Source organism: Anguilla rostrata, chromosome 14 (genome assembly GCF_018555375.3).
Source record: "Anguilla rostrata isolate EN2019 chromosome 14, ASM1855537v3, whole genome shotgun sequence".
Taxonomy (NCBI): domain Eukaryota; kingdom Metazoa; phylum Chordata; class Actinopteri; order Anguilliformes; family Anguillidae; genus Anguilla; species Anguilla rostrata.
In genome coordinates, this window is record NC_057946.1 from 28,555,728 (window position 1) to 28,571,863 (window position 16,136).

Below are 16,136 nucleotides of genomic sequence, written 5' to 3' on the forward strand. Positions count from 1 at the left end.
AAGGAAAACCCTAATTGCGTATATAATGGCTTACCGTGACGTCAGGCCTGGAGTCACAAGACACAAGACCTCATATCTCGCTGGGTAACTGCCGGAACTCTGAGCTGAGGGGGTTTGGTATAATCTCGAGTGAGGGAGCAAAATGACTGGTGCTATGGAGCAGCCGGGAGGAGCCCCCACTGAGAAATCTGCTAAAACCTAAAGAGCCTTTGCCTTTGGACGCTTCCTGGAATTTAGAAAAAAACAGAAGCATCCACTCTGTGAGACTGTCACAAGCTTGGCGATATTTTGCTTGCTAGCCTAGGTGGTTCACTGTTCTGTAGCCTTGCGTCGTCTTGTCGGATAGCCGAATGTTGTTTGGGTGAGAGATCGTAGTTAGTGGAGACCGGACGCGGAGAGTACGCAGGAGGAGTGGGTGCTGTTTTGGGGGATGATCTCCGTACTCTCCTATGGTAGACTCGTTGCCAGGGCAGTCCTGGGCGGACTAGCCCAAACAGATGGTCGGGACTACAGCCTGGTGACAGCAAGCTGCGGTTTCGGCAAAGACTTTCGTAAGGGGATTCTGAAGAAAGGGATGTGTTACGGCGATGACGCCTGCTTTATAGCCAAGCACAGAACCGCCGATGTTTTGGGTAAGTCTAGCTGGCGAGCGAAACTTTTAAAAACACATTATGATGCATAGCTATTTGTCCATTTTGCGAGCAATCTGACGTTAGATAATGCGATGTCAGAACCGCCGCACGCAGCATCTTATTTAATGTGTTACGCAAACACTAATATGCTAACTAGCCAGCTACATATACGTAAGTAGGTAATTTAATATTTAATAGACGGACACCTATATTCACCTGTACTTTTAAAGATTTCTCTTTGTGGTTACGACACGAATGACCTATGTCTGCACGTGGTGCTATTTACACACGGCTTAGCAAGATAGCTAGCTAGCAGCAGTTTGTACCAGTACCACTCCTGTCTCCTTTAACCTTCATTTTCAGATAACCCGCTTTCACCACACTAGCAAGATAACGAACTGGCCGCGTACTTCCGTTCTCTAGCTGTTTTAAAGAGACTATCAAATAAATTTGAGTTTAAACAAGAGGAAATCACTTGTAATTGACTTGCAGTTGGTGGTGACCTTTTACCCAGAAAGAGAATAGGCATCACTATATCGAGGAAATGCCCCCTCGCGGGACAGCGTGCGCGCGCATAAATGTAAACATTCTTTATGGAAGGAAAACAAGTGTGGGATTTAAAGCGCCGTTTTAATGTACTCTCACGAGGCGTTGATTTATCGCCTTATTGGTGAAGTTATGGCTATATCCTTGTATTTAGTGTCGCCTTACAATAGGTTTAAACCTGTTGGCAAAACAGGAAGTCTCGTATTTTGAATATGAGCTTGCGTTTAACTTATATAATTGCCGCCGGAAAACACACGGCCCTCTTAGCAGGGGCCTAATTTTTCTGCTCACCTTGAGTGATCTTGATCTTTAACGACACTTACATGCGATGGAGGCGGTACAAACGTTTAAAGGTCACAGTGGTCACCCGTGGTGGCAGCCATGTTGACAACATTGCTCAAACGACACAGGGAATACTTTGTCCTTAAACATCAAAACATTGCCACATGTGCAGATGAGAGAAAATCAATGCAGGATGTAACTTTTTTTTGTTCACACCCAATTCCTGTAGTCTCCAAGGGAGAATTCCTGCTGGGTTTGTTGCTTGACACCTTATCATGATTGGGGTTATACTGTGCAGTGAAGCAGGTCCTCCTCACTCATTCACTCAGTGCTCAATATGGTCCTACTCAGGATTAAGAACAAAGTTATGACTAGAATAGCCCATTCTGCCCAACTTGGCTCGTCTTTTTAAAAAAAAATTTTACACTAACTAATACTGACAACAGCAAGCTCCGAATATCACTATTTCAACGCATATTACCAAACCTTATTACTGTCACGGCAGTGGCAGAAAATGGTAATGACAAGAAAGGGCAACACAAAATACTAAAGAACTTGGAGGTGGAAGTAACTTGAAATAACCATGAAATCTATTCCAGTTTCCAGGGTTCACACCTGTCTTTCAGGTTGTGACTGGTGGTGGGGTGTTGTGCTACCAGATTTGTACAGCACCTTCCCTAAGGAGGGACTTCTCCCCCCTCTCCCTCTCTCACCCCCCTCTCTCAAATTTCAAATGCGCTGCCTCCTGTCCACACATTATGTTCTTATTCCTGCACAAGGAAGTTGCTGGGGCATCTTCATTGGGTTTTCCCCCTATCTACGTGTGCAATGCTTTCCTGCTTTAATCGTCAGATAGTCTTCTTTTCCTGTGCATTAATCCTCTGCTCTGAGAGGTCCTCGACTTGTGTTAAAATAAGCCCCGCCCCCTGTGATGCGTACATGGTGTTTGGTGCCTGCATTTCCTGATGCTGTTCGTCTTGGTCTTCGACCCTCAGACACGGCTGTCATGTGGAATCTGTGGGAGTTTCCTGAACGGGTCATTTCTGTGGCCCAAAAAAACAGTGGAAAGACAAACGGGAAAGAGTGCCCATTTGTCACTTCATTTACTGTTGGTCATTTGCATAGCGATTTTCACGCATAGGGACTGTCTTTTGTGATTTTGTTCATGAATGAAATTATCACCCTTAATGCAAAAAATTTAATGAGCTTCTGCTGGACTGCACATCTGATAACGGACTGTCTCCTGTGTGCACTCTAGGCCTGCGGTAATGTTCGGTAATGGCGCCTTTGTCTGGGACACTGGCTCATTCAGTTAATGGAGGCGGAGCTAGAGTGGATGGCCGGGCTGTGTGTGCGTCCAGGAATGGCTGCGGGGTTTGCGTGTACCCGTGTGCGTGTGCGTGTGCTGTGCGTGCGTGCGAGTGTGTTTCTGTGAGCTGCTGTCATTCATGTTCTTTTAGCTTATTTGATCTCTGACCCAACACTGAAAGCTGCAGAGTGAAATGGCTGCTTGGAGCTGAAAGGCTCTCTCTCTCTCTGTTCAGGCTCGCCCTCAGTCTCTCTCTCTCCTATAGGCAGTTCAGAGCGCAGGTGGGGATGGGTATTATGGTTGGCTGTTCCTCTGTCCAGTTGAGCACTAGTTAAAGCAGTAGGTAACTTTCTCAACGGTCGCAATGTTGTGAAAACATTTTGAAAATCATAACAACCGTTGGCCCTGCCCACAGAGAAAGAGACACACCCACCCACCACCTGCTTGTCCACACACCTCGTTGTGAATGCGCATCAGCATTTCTATCTATGACTCCTCAGCAAGCGGGATTACAGACTGGCGTAGCTACAATGAAAATGTCAGCGGTAGGAGTCCAACTGGAACCACAGAACCTTTTTCGATGTTGCAGAGCTTACCGATAATGCACTAAAATATTTTCCACATAGGCTAGACACCAAATTTGGTAGCTAGCTAATGAAGAAATGGTTTTGCTACGTTCACTAGCTAGACTAAAGTTAGCCGTCCACCTGACGTTTCGCAATAGCTTACGTTAGCGAAATATATATATATTTTATTCATGTAAATTGTTGAACGAGGCTGCCCTCTATCCCAGAGTAACAGTTACCCAATATACCTGCCCCCAGATCGGTACTCTGCTGGATATCTTAGTGCTGTCAGAAGGTCCTATTGGAATGGTCCTATTGTAAAACGTCCCACAGAGTTCTGAATCTGGCGATACACCAAAGCCTTTCTGACACTGCACAGACTGTTTTTTTTTTTGTTGTAGATTACTAGCTACCATGACTACTTACTGTATTTTTCAAAATAACTTGATATCACATCGTTCTAACTGTATAATAGGCTGCTAAGTCCAACAGTTGTGTGACAGAGCATTTATTGGGGTAGCCAATACTGCAGTGTTTATTTTAGTTTTGGAGAGAGCTCCATCCAAGTTTTTTTTCTTTTTGGCATTAAATGATGATGCAGGTGATGCAGGTGATGCAGGAGCAGGTTGTTATGGACTGGATCTATCGGTGAAGCTCTTTTGTTCTTTCTCAACGCATGGAGTTATATGTGCTGTTATGTGGGTGCATGAGGACAGTCTTGGTCAAGGTCAGACCTGATCTGGCCTGTCTCTGATTGGTTCATGTTGTAAACCACTTTGTTTTGGAAACAAGAAGGAATCTCTCGGCACAGAATTGTGAGGGTATAAACAGTGCACGGTGGTGGATTTCTCTCACAGCACCTTTCTATGATTGCTACCAATTGAGCAAGATCGTTCCCCAATATCTTTAAAATATTGTAAAATAAATATCCTGTGGTGTTTAACACAACGCGCTCAGTCTACAGAGCCCGCCCACTCTGTCTCACTGTGACCTGGCCACTGTGGGGGATCAAAGCTGGCTCCTCTGGACCCACCCGGTTCTGTCCCACACCCAAAGCCCCCCCCCCCTCCCCCTTCAGTCCCACAGGGTCATGTGTCATACCCCTGTGTTGCCCTGGCAGGAGGGGAAGCAGCACCGGTTGAGCCCCTTCAGCCCATCCAGGCTCACAGCAGGTGGGGGACCCGCACCTGCACCCCCCTGCCCCCACTCTATCCCTGTGCATCGTGGGGAATTTTTATCCTCCCCCCTGGCCCCCCCTGCGAGTACCAGCTGTATAAAGGCCAGCTGGGTAGGGGTGCGTGTGGTGCATGTTTAGTACAGCATGGGAGTTATGTAACCTACAGCTTCTGGCTCTTTGTATTCATATTGCTTCTGGGTGATAACGACAGGGGCACGTGTACCAGCACACATGAACCAAACACGCGCACACAGGAAACACGGGCTGTGTGAAAGAGTGTTATGCTGTTACCCTGGCTTCCTGAAAATGTCCAGAAGTTACATGTGCGTTGACACACCCTCAGTGCGAGTTTAATGTGTGCGTATGCGTCTGTGTGTATGTACGTGTGACAGACAGTGTGTCCCTTTTATGGCCGGCCTGTGGAATTTCACTGTTGTGTGCCGAGATGAATTGCTTTTCCAGGAAAACTGTTCCTAGAAGACGAAATTCCGTCCACCTTTCTTAGCCTCCTCGAATGAGGAGATGGGTCAGTGTAGCTCCTCCCACGTGTGGCATGCTGAGCACCAGGTCATATTTCACGTAGATTTATATAATTTAAAAAAACAAAGGTTATGTAATCACAGCACCTTGCTGTCCAGTATCACCATGGCGCTGGTGCTTGTGTAAAGTATGGAATAGCGGGGATCACACAATGCCGGTGTGTCAGATCACGTCTGGCCAAAGCTGCTCTTACACCCCCCTGGTTAGCTCGGTTGTGATTGGCTGGGCTCTGGTTTGTTTGACCCTGATTGGTTGGCCTCTAGCTACCGCTCTTTCCCCTCTGTCAGCGGCAGGCTGAGGGCCTGGGCTCCTTATAGAGCGAGGTGTTGCGTATCATAGAGTGGTGCCAGTTGACATAGCTTGGCATGGCACAGAGGCACGTTTCTCTAAGTGGGGTATGCTGACCCCTAGGGGTACACGGAGGGGTGTCCGTACTCAGAACAGTCTTATTTTCTGCACTATTGTTTGCCTACAGAGAAGCATTGCAAAAAATGAATATAGTGCACCCTCTACTAGGTGACAATCGAGGGGGGGGGGGGGGGGGACTATGTCTCTGCAAGCTGATTGACAGCTGTCATGACACTGCCTACATTCTGCTAAGCTTGCAGCAAAGCTATCATTTTGTTGAAAATGGGTATGTTGTTTAAAAAAAAAAATAAAAAAAAAGGTTGGTCCACAAAAGAAATGTCAGTTGCCTACAGGTCCACTCAAAAGAAATAGTTTTTATTCACTCTGGAAATTTAAACTGAGCTACATTGTCCATCTTCTTGCAACCACAACTTCATCGCCAAAGCCACGTGCCAACATGGCTATTGCTGACGAAGATGCTAGCATCAGCAATGGAAATGCTGGGTTGAATTTTATCAGGAACCACTGGCAGATTTCTAAACGTCATTGCACTCGGAGTGCCCGGCTCTGTCCGCACGTGCTTTGAAAGCTCATGCCCTTCGCGACCGCATGCCTGTGGCTTCTCTGCATTCGGTCGTGATCATGAAACCTGAAACGTGAAACATGGACTCGAAATACAGGCGCGGAGAGTGTGTGGAAGACGATACAAGACCGGAGCTCTCACCCATTAAACCGGGGTCTTAATTTTTTATGTGCCTCGTTCCAGGCGCCCCCCTCTCTCAGCGAACGCCTGCATGTGTTAGCCGAGGCTGCGCTGTAGCCTTTAATTCACACGAGGATCCGACCGTTGTGATGCCCAACTTTATTTCGATCTGAACATGTGAAGGGTTGGCGTAGAGCACTGTAGCCTAGCCTGGCATGGTGAAATGTGGTTTGGTGTAGCGCAGCACGGCGTAGCATTGTAGCTTCGCTTTGCGTTGCGCACTGTAGGCTAGCATGATTCGGTATAGTGTCGCTCACCATAGCGTAGGACAGTTTAGCATCGCCTTTCGGCTGTTTAGGTGAGCCTGCTGGGGGGTTAAAAGTATCTCAGCTGGCAGACAGCCCACCCCCCCCCACCCCCAGACCCACCCCACCCTGCTCGTATAATAACCAGATTTAGGCAACTAATATCACGTAATTGTCCATAAATATGTGGAAGCGCTGGTTAATGGGAAGTGTCCTGTTGCACTGGCTCATGTTGCACTGCGAGTTTATGGGTCTGTCTGATGTAACTGATCCCTGTCAGTGAGCAAACTCGGTGCCCACTGGCACAGGTCCAGAGAGAACAGTGGATTATTACCTTGGTGATGACGTGTGTGTGTGTGTGTTTTAGTGTTAATTGATTCTGACACTGTGCTCTCTCTCTCTCCCTGCAGGTGTGGCGGATGGCGTGGGCGGGTGGCGGGACTACGGGGTTGACCCCTCCCAGTTCTCGCTAACGCTGATGAGGACGTGCGAGCGGCTGGTGAGGGAGGGCCGCTTCACGCCCTGCAACCCTGTGGGCATCCTCACCACCAGCTACTACGAGCTGCTGCAGAACAAGGCGCCCCTGCTGGGTGAGTGCGCACGGCTACACGGGCTACGCTATGCTACATAGCACTGCACTGGCTATGCTATACTATATAGCACTGCACTGGCTATGCTACGCTACATAGCACTGCACTGGCTGTGCTACACTACACATCACTATATAGGCTATGCTACGCTACATAGCACTGCACTGGCTGTGCTACACTACACATCACTATATAGGCTATGCTACACTACATAGCACTACACTGGCTGTGCTACACTACACAGCACTATATAGGCTATGCTACACTACATAGCACTATGCAAACTATGCTACACTACGCAGCACTGCACAGGTTATGCTACATTACATAGCACTATACAGGCTATGCTACATAGCACTGCACTGGCTGTCATACACTACGCAGTTTGGGTTCACTCCAGTCACATGGGCTACTCTCAAAGGAGAGCGAGAGGAGGAGAGAGGGAGAGAAGGAGCGAGAGGGGAAGAAAGAGGATAAGTCTGGCATCTGCAGTATGAGTCATAGGCTGCAGCTCCTCCCTCCATCACAGCAGGTCAGTGGGAGACAGTGCCGCCTACAGACTCGTTGAATTGGGGGGGGGGGGGGGCGGTGATCGAAGTGTCTGGAAATTTAGGAGGTTTTCATTTTGCGGCCAGTGAGCTGGTGTTCTCTCTCCTCTTTCCTGTCCTCTCTTCTCCCCCTCTTCTCTCTCTCTCTCCTCCTTTCCCTATCAATACGGCTGGGAGCACACTGGGGATTTCATCACTGGCCACATCAATTTGAACAAGACAGGCCCACAGAGACCATCAGTCATTAGGATGCAGGGAAAGATGATGTAATCCAGGGAGGCTGTAGGACTGCTGTTGCAGTGCACCGTACAGCTCATGAGTCAGGAGCGCCTCACGGTTCGGCTGTCCAGGCAACAGCTCTCCTGCTCGGCAACGGTAGCAAACGAGCGCTTTCTGTCGGGGGAAAGTCTGTCACCTCTTCAGGTGCCCGAGGTGGAAGAACCCGTTCTTTATCTTCCCCTACCCAAATTCCTCCATGCCTCTCCTGTAAGCCCCAAACATTGTGTGTGAAATCTGGCAACCCAACAACAGCTGAGAATATGATTGGGGGAGGGGCTGGGGGGAGGGGAGAGGGGGCACTATTTTAGACTGGCGTGATATGGACACACAGGGGTGTCCAGCTTCTAAATTTGACCTCTGGGGTATAGATTCCAGCTGGATGTCACACATTGCCTGGAGTGGTGCTCTTTTGGATTTCTCACACGAGGATCCACTCTAGCCCTGCCCCTTCAGTAAACAGTTTTGTCTCCATTTTGGGGGAATTAATGGATGGAGATGGGCAGATACTCTATGAGTCTCCAAGGGGAAATTACAGCATGCTGCTGAAAAACAACCACAAACAAAACAATGAATAACAAATGTATAGGAGTGGCCTGTATGCAGGAAACAAGATGAATGATACCAACAATAACATATAATAACAGTGATGTCTTATTATAAAATGGTAAAAACCACTGTTTGGAAAATAGCTGCGGTCAGGGCAGTCTGCATTCCCCTCCCACCCTGTTGGGAGGGGGCTGGCATAGCTGACATTTAAAGGGGGGGGGGGGTTGAACAGTTTGTTTTTGAATCAGGGTAAACAGTACAGAACTCACTTATTTAACTCGCTCACATGCACATACACACACACACGCAGTACAGTGGTAAACAACACCAATCTCTTGACCAATTGGGATGGCAGGTTTGTAAGGGCACAGCCCCGCCCACGTCACACCCCCCACCCTCCCATTCCTCCATGCTTTCAGCGGTGCGGTGTATGTGTGTGTGTGTGTGTGCGCTGGTGGGCAGAGGAGGGTGTGAAGTCTGGGTAAGTGCTTTCAGTGCTTGAGAACTGCCAAACAAAGCAGAATAGTGAGGAAGAGCAGGGGGCAGTTTCTAGGGCGGTGTGGGTTGTGTTTTTTATATTTTTAAAAATTCATGAGAGCTTGGTGGTGTCACCCAGGTACTGAACAATGCTCCTTCTCCCTCCCTCTCTCCCCCCCTCTCTCTCTCTCTCTCTCCTCTCCTCTCCTCCTCCCTCTCTCTCTCTCTCTCTCTCTCTCCCTCTCCCTCCCTCTCAGGTAGCAGCACCGCCTGTATCGTGGTGCTGGACAGGCGCAGCCACCGGCTGCACACGGCTAACCTGGGGGACTCCGGGTTCCTGGTGGTTCGGGGAGGGGAGGTGGTGCACCGGTCAGATGAGCAGCAGCACTACTTCAACACGCCCTTCCAGCTCTCAATCCCGCCCCCTGAGGCAGAGGGGGCGGTGCTTAGGGACAGGTAAGCCCCACCTACTCATGTGCTCAGCCTCTGGCCCCGCCCCCCAACTACCTTTCACCCTCTGGTCTCCTCCTCACAAACATTCAGTTTCCAGCCAACCCTCAAAACTGCTCAGTCCCCCTCCCTCATAGCTGCACTGTTTTCTTTGCATGAGTGTTGTCGTTTTATGTAGAATTAAATACATTTTCAAGCCGATTATAAAATTCCCAGCAGTAGTACTGGCTGCTCAATAATGTAGGTATGAACTAATGCATATACGAAAGTGTAATTATTATTACTTGTTTAACAGGAATTCTAATGATTTCTTCATTTTTGTTTTATGTTGATATTACATAAAAAGAGAGCTTGTTGCAAAATTACTTTAAATATGCAGTGTTTCCATAATTTGTGTCATTACTGTCCATGTGTCTGTGTGTGTTTGTGTGCGTGTGCTGGGGTCACTTGTGTGTGTGCGTGTCTGTTGCGTGTGTGTCGTGTGGCGGTGTGTGCGTGTGTGTGTGTGTGCTGTGATGTGGTGTGTGGTGACATGATACAACTGAGCCACAGAGGGGCGGTAAGTGGGAGGAATTTAGGCTAAAGGTTGGCAGCAGCACTTCAGAAACGAAACCCAACCACCCTACATCCGCAAACATCCCCCCCCAAAAGCTCCAGTCCTGTGAGCTTTGACCCTCACCACTTCCCTCCCTTCTGTAATAAGCCCACTGGCCCTCTCGGGGTCATTCACAGCTCTGTGTAATGGGGCCGGAATGCGTGCGTCTGTTTTAAACTGTGTGCTGCGTCTGATTTGTGTTTGACACCTGACCACGCCTGCACGAGCCACCAGCATGCGTCGAGTCACTTGTCATTCTAGTTTCCTGCGCTTCATTTGAATAACCGAAAACTCTTGCAAGCCCGATGCTGACTGCGCGATGTTCCTTCTGCCCGCCCCCAAGCCCTGAAGCCGCCGACCGCTCCTCCTTCGATGTCGAGCTGGGTGACATCATCTTAACCGCCACAGACGGGCTGTTCGACAACATGCCCGATTACATGATCCTGCAGGAACTTAAAAAGCTCAAGGTACCATAAAGTTCATCATCCCCAAGATACACTGTGTGATATGTGTACAGTACATGAGGTACCACTGAGTTCCTCATCTCATCCCAATGCACTGTGTGATACACTGTTTGAAGGCCAGGTCTTTGGACAGAATAATTTGGCAGAGTCACTGACAAAGGGGGGGGGGGAAGAAGCCCAGATCTACTTAAAACTTGCTTCTTGATCAAAACTGCAAACCTCCGTCAACAATCATGTTTTGGCAAGTCTGATGCTGAAGGGAGTTGTAGTCCAGGGCTAATTCAGGCATGCTACACAAGCTGCAGCTGTGAACTCACATCACCTCACCTCACATCACATTTTTTCCCAGAATTCCAACTACGAGAGCATCCAGCAGACGGCCCGCAGCATCGCGGAGCAGGCCCACGAGCTGGCCTACGACCCAAACTACATGTCGCCTTTTGCCCAGTTCGCCTGCGACAACGGCCTCAACGTACGCGGTAAGTTTGGGGTTGGGGTTGTTCTGATTGTAAAACCCTTGAAGGGACAGCTCATCCAGAAACATGCGTGTATATCAGTATAGCTGTGGGGTCTCAATGGTCCTGGACAGCTGTAAAGTTTGCTGGTGTTTGTTGTCACTCAGTGCTTAATTGATCAGTCAGACCAGTTAATTACTCTCTACCCTGCTGTTGTTACTAGGTGTTAAATTTGGCGTGCAAGTCTGAGCATGGTACCTGTGTTTGGGAGGGTGGTTTGAGAGTTAGTTTTTTGTTTCTGTTGGGAGCAACACGGAGAGGTCCATCGGAATGCCAGTGACTATTTGGGTTGGGTCTTTACCAAGCTGACGTGGTGCTTTCTAATCGTGTCTGTGCGTGTCTGTGTTTCGCAGGGGGGAAGCCTGATGACATCACCGTCCTGTTGTCGATAGTAGCAGAGTACACAGACTGAGTCTCCCTGGGGGGCGTGGCCTCCCTGGGGGGGCGTGGCGTACTGTCTTCCGCCTGTACTCCACTCTTACGGAAACCGTTTCTTTCTGCTGTCGAGACCCCGCCCAGCCCTCTGCAGCTCACCCCCCCGCCCCGTAGGGCAGCCGTCATTTACGCCCAGTCTGAATGGAAAGGTGGACGGCGGTGTGCGTTTGGTGTGTGGCGCCGCCCTGGTGGCCACATGCAGTCGTGAGAGATCGGCACCCTCTGGTAAGGGTGGCCTGACCTGCTCCCGTAATCACTGCTAATTATAAAATGCCATGACTTATGTAAAGGGGCCCCATTCTGTGTGTGTGTGTGTGTGGGGGGGGGCTGGGGTGGGCTCCCATAACCCCAGGCAGTGTTTCAGGAGTGAACAGGATGGGGGGGGGTGGGGGGTAGGGGAACTGGTATTTGATACAGTATAGCTGTCCAAAGGTGTTGATGTCCATGTCTGAGAGGTGAATGTGTGTGGGGTTTTTAATTATTTTTTTATTATTTAATTTTTTTGTTTTTTTTGAGGGGTGGTGTCCACAGGCTAGTAACTGTGAAAGAGGGATTATGGGATAGCTCTGCAAGGTACAGTTAGAGGGCTGTACTGTGTGTGTGTGTGTGTGTGTGTGTGTGTGTGTGTGTGTGTGTGTGTGTGTTTGCGCCTGTTTTTTTGTTTTTATCTGGGGGAGGGGTGTGATCCAGCCATTGCAGTGTGAGGGGATTGGAGCAGGGGGTGCAGTCACTCTGCCCCTAAAATTCAGAAACCCCCAACAAGCAAAACCTACAAACGCACAGGAAGGGGAATACTGAATGAGTCTTGCAAGTGTATGTGTGTGTATCAGGGAGTAGGTCAAAGGTCGTGAGCTTATTTCCCTGTGTGGCCCTGTGATTTTTGAAATGGTGGTGAGTCTCTGCGCTTAGTGTGGGACAGGCCAGTGTGATTCTGTTTTTATGGATGGGGGAAGAAATGAAAAGACCATTTCATTAATTTTTTTGTGGTTGACAAAAACGGATCCCTGAGACGGTCTGTGTCACATGGTTAATTTAATTTTTAACTTTTAAATCATGACCACTGTGGTCCAAATGCAATCCGGCCCAAACCATGGGGCACATTAGTGCTGCCACTGCACCAAGGCCTAGAGCAGATAATGAAAATTCAATCTCCACTGCAGGTGTAACTCCAGTCCTGGAGGGCCGCAGTGTCTGCAGGTTTAACTCCAGTCCTGGAGGGCCGCAGTGTCTGCAGGTTTAACTCCAGTCCTGGAGGGCCGCAGTGTCTGCAGGTTTAACTCCAGTCCTGGAGGGCCGCAGAGTCTGCAGGTTTAACTCCAGTCCTGGAGGGACTGCAGGTTTATTTAGTTTATTTTCCAACAGCAGCTGATATAGGGCTAGGTAGCCATGTGTGTGGATTTTGAGCTAACCAGTGGCTTAGAGTACTTAAGTGCTGAATTGGCGGAAATGAGCAGGTCTTTAGTTTGAGATTTCTGCTCTGATGTCTTAACCTGACTCGCCATCCGGTTGGGCAGTGTCATGTGTTCACTGAAAGGTCACTGAAAGGACATTTTCACTGTTTGTGTCTGACTGCCTGCTTTGTTTCAGGATTTAGTTTTTTTGCTCGGCTGCAGAAGTGCTCTGTGTTTCCATAACACACATGCAGCTCTCAGTTCTCAGGAGCTGAAGGAGACCACACGATGTCAAGGTTTAATTTATTCAGGTTTTCCTGTGAAAGCCACAGGGTCCCCCCCCCCCTCTTTTGGGTTTTTATTTAATGCTTATTGACTTCCTGTACTGACAGGATTGTGTCTGTTAGCGTCTGACCCCATCCCTGCACTGCTCCCCCTTCATGACCTAATCAAATGATCAAAGTTGCTCTGGGACGTTCTGCTGAGTTCCGGAAGGTTCCGTGGGCAGACGGCTGGCGTGTTCTCACTTGAGACGGAGACCCGGGTGCGTCTCAGGTCCGCTCAGGTAAACGGAGGCTTTAAAGATCTGGGGTGCTCAAGCGCAACTGGCCCTCTGCTGCAGGGCTGAACGCTATTGGTCCAGAGCTGCCGGGTCACATGGCTTACTGTATGGCGGTGTCTTTTAGCAGGCCCGCCCCTCCCCTCCCGTTGGCCTGGCTGGCTCTGGCCTGTGGGGCGCTCGGTTGGGCTTGAGTGCTCCAGTCCCTCCCCTAACGAGTCGCAGCTTTGAGCAGCAAGTAACGGAAAATCTGCCACGTCCAAAAAACAGCAAGATGATCAGCCAATCAGGACCGAGAGCTATGCAAGGACCATTTATTAAGAATGCGTGCGCACCTGCCCGTCTCCTGCATCACTTAATAACTGCAGGGCGTGGCCCAGATGGCACGAGCCTGGCGCTGCCGACGCCCACGCTGGGACACCTGGACTCCAAAGACACGCCTCTTTCCTCTGTACGTTTTCCTTTTTTGGGTCTCTCTGTCAACATGTGTGTGTGTGTGTGTGTGTGTGGTCTTTATTTTTAATGACTGAATTTTTGTTGTTTCCTTATTCTATTTATTCGGGACATTTTACTACCACCTAAAGACACTAATGACGAAGGTGATGTTTAAAGACCTAGGATTTAACATGAAAACTAGCTTTAGTGTGGTATCCCCTGCACCCCGCACCCCCGATCCTAGGTCAGGAACTATACCTGTTCTCAGATCAGTTGTGCTCAGATGACTTTCGGGTGGTATGTGTCACTACACCTGTTCTGAGATCAGCTGTCTGCCTTATTTGCGGCCCCCCCTCCCATGTTGTGAAGGTTTAAAATGATGTCTGTAAAATTACTCAGTCTTATCCTCAGAGGCTTGTCATTGTATTTAATAAGACTGTGATCCCGTAAGTCCATTACTGAATGTAAAACGCTTAACGTGTGACCGCAGGTGCGGTGGCTGTGTGGCCTCCAGGTAACCCTCGAGTCCGTCTCTCGGCCGGCAGGGTCAGGAGAGAGGCGCGGGTGAGGCGGGGACAGGCAAACGCAGGTGTGCTAATCTCCCCGGGTCAGCCTATGAGCTGGGCTGCCTCCTGCAGAAGCTCCGCCCCCTGCCCCGCCTCCCTCCTTCACCGCGGTCTCCACGGTCACCACGTTCTGGGTGCACCAGCTGTCATCTCACTCCGTACTCTCTGTCTCCTCGATGGTTGTGTATTTTTGAGGGGTTCTGTTTGTTCGTTAGAATAGATCCATGTCGCCTGATATCAATACGACGTTCTTATTCCTACTGTTTGTCCATGTTCAGGGCTGCTGTCTGGTTCTTCTTATACATGTGTGTATGTAATTAGTGTTGTGTACAATACTAATCCAGGATAGTTTTAAATATGTTTTACATTGTATATTTATACAAGAACTGATTTATACTGAATGTCTAATGGGTTAGTTTTCTGTTATTCAATAATTCTGACCTAGAATGAACCTACTCTTTTTTTCCATTTCCTTACCTGTGGCACAATGACCGTTTTCCTTCTAATACATTTTGATATTTGATATCAGTTCATTTAATGGTAATAATAAAAAAACATCAAGTTATAGTTGCGCTGATTATGATAATTGTAGTAATAATGATAATGTTAATAAAAACAGTGGTAACCATGTGCAATGTTTTTGTAGAATAAATCATTTGTGTTGACCCCTTGGGCTAAAGTCTAAAATGGGGAAGTTCAGAAAGCTTCTATTGGTCCAAAACCTCACCAATAGCCCCATCTATAGCCTGGACTTAACCATTGTCTGAATTAAAACTGCATGTTTTCCCTGTCATTCCTGCTTAGGCTTTCAGGCTTTGTAAAATGCCAAACCAAGCGTAAAATTAATCAGAGAGCAATAATGGGCCTGATTTACAGAGACCTTTAGCATCTGCAGAATATTTTGCCAGATGCAAAACCAATAACATGACCAATGATTTGTCATAGTATTTGTTTAGCACCAATCATTGGTTGTGTTATTAGTTTTGCATGTGGTAAAAGGTTTTGCACATGCTAAAAGAATCAGGCCCAATATCTCTTACACTTGCTGGACTCTGTACCTGGTAAAATAGAACTTGAGAGTGAAGGGATAACAAAATCGGACCTAGCCCCTGGGTGACCCCTCTGTGTTGCACTTGGCTCTGCTGAACATTCACAGGCTGTTGCAGTTCCTCTTACTCTGCACATACCTGCACAAACCTGCACATGCACAACAGCCCCCCCCCCCACCCCCTCCGAACTCTGTGGCGATATGTGATACTCTTTACCCTAACTCTGCCAATGCCAAGCCACTTTGGGGTTTAGACTGAATCCCTCTCCATCAGGTTGACCACAAACCTCCAAATCCCCCAGTACCAGCCATTGTAAAGCTAGCTGGTCATCAGAAACTTCTGTGTCAAAAAGATTCTTCATTACACATAAGCTGTCTGGACCTATTAAAAACATACACTAAAACTAGAATAATATCATAAACACCAGAAAAAAATGTATACCTTTAAATAAATTATCCAAAATAAGTCCTGCAGTGATGTCACTACAAACATAGCCTCCAGCAGGAAGCTGGATTCCTCACACACACAATGAGCCTCGGTATGAGTTGTGTTACTCTTTGATTTACTTCTCTAACGGCATTTGGTGTTCAGCCTACAGCTGAGCCGTTACCCCAGACAGGCTGCTCCTCACCTCACACTCTTCCCCACACACGTGTTTGACAGATGCCTCCCAACATCAGAGAGAGAATGATGGCAAGAAGGTAGGTACCGTGCATGCACTGTCACGCATTACTCAGCCAATAGCGTGCCATGAAGGCAGCCTTTCAGAGCAGAGACTCAGTGTCCCTGTGGAGGAATTCCAGAGGCTGGGTTCGAATTATGGGGGAGC

At 48.5% G+C, this 16,136-nt stretch overlaps 1 protein-coding gene across 1 annotated transcript; it reads left to right on the forward strand.

Moving 5' to 3' along the window:
* The first annotated feature begins 91 nt into the window (after window positions 1–91).
* Window positions 92–12,075, forward strand: LOC135239459 (protein phosphatase PTC7 homolog). Its single transcript, XM_064308124.1, has 6 exons — window positions 92–632; window positions 6,819–6,998; window positions 9,106–9,304; window positions 10,237–10,360; window positions 10,707–10,836; window positions 11,226–12,075. Exons 1-6 carry the CDS (start codon window positions 431–433, stop codon window positions 11,282–11,284), a joined length of 894 nt encoding a protein of 297 aa, XP_064164194.1. The 5' UTR covers window positions 92–430; the 3' UTR covers window positions 11,285–12,075.
* Window positions 12,076–16,136: the final 4,061 nt, after the last annotated feature.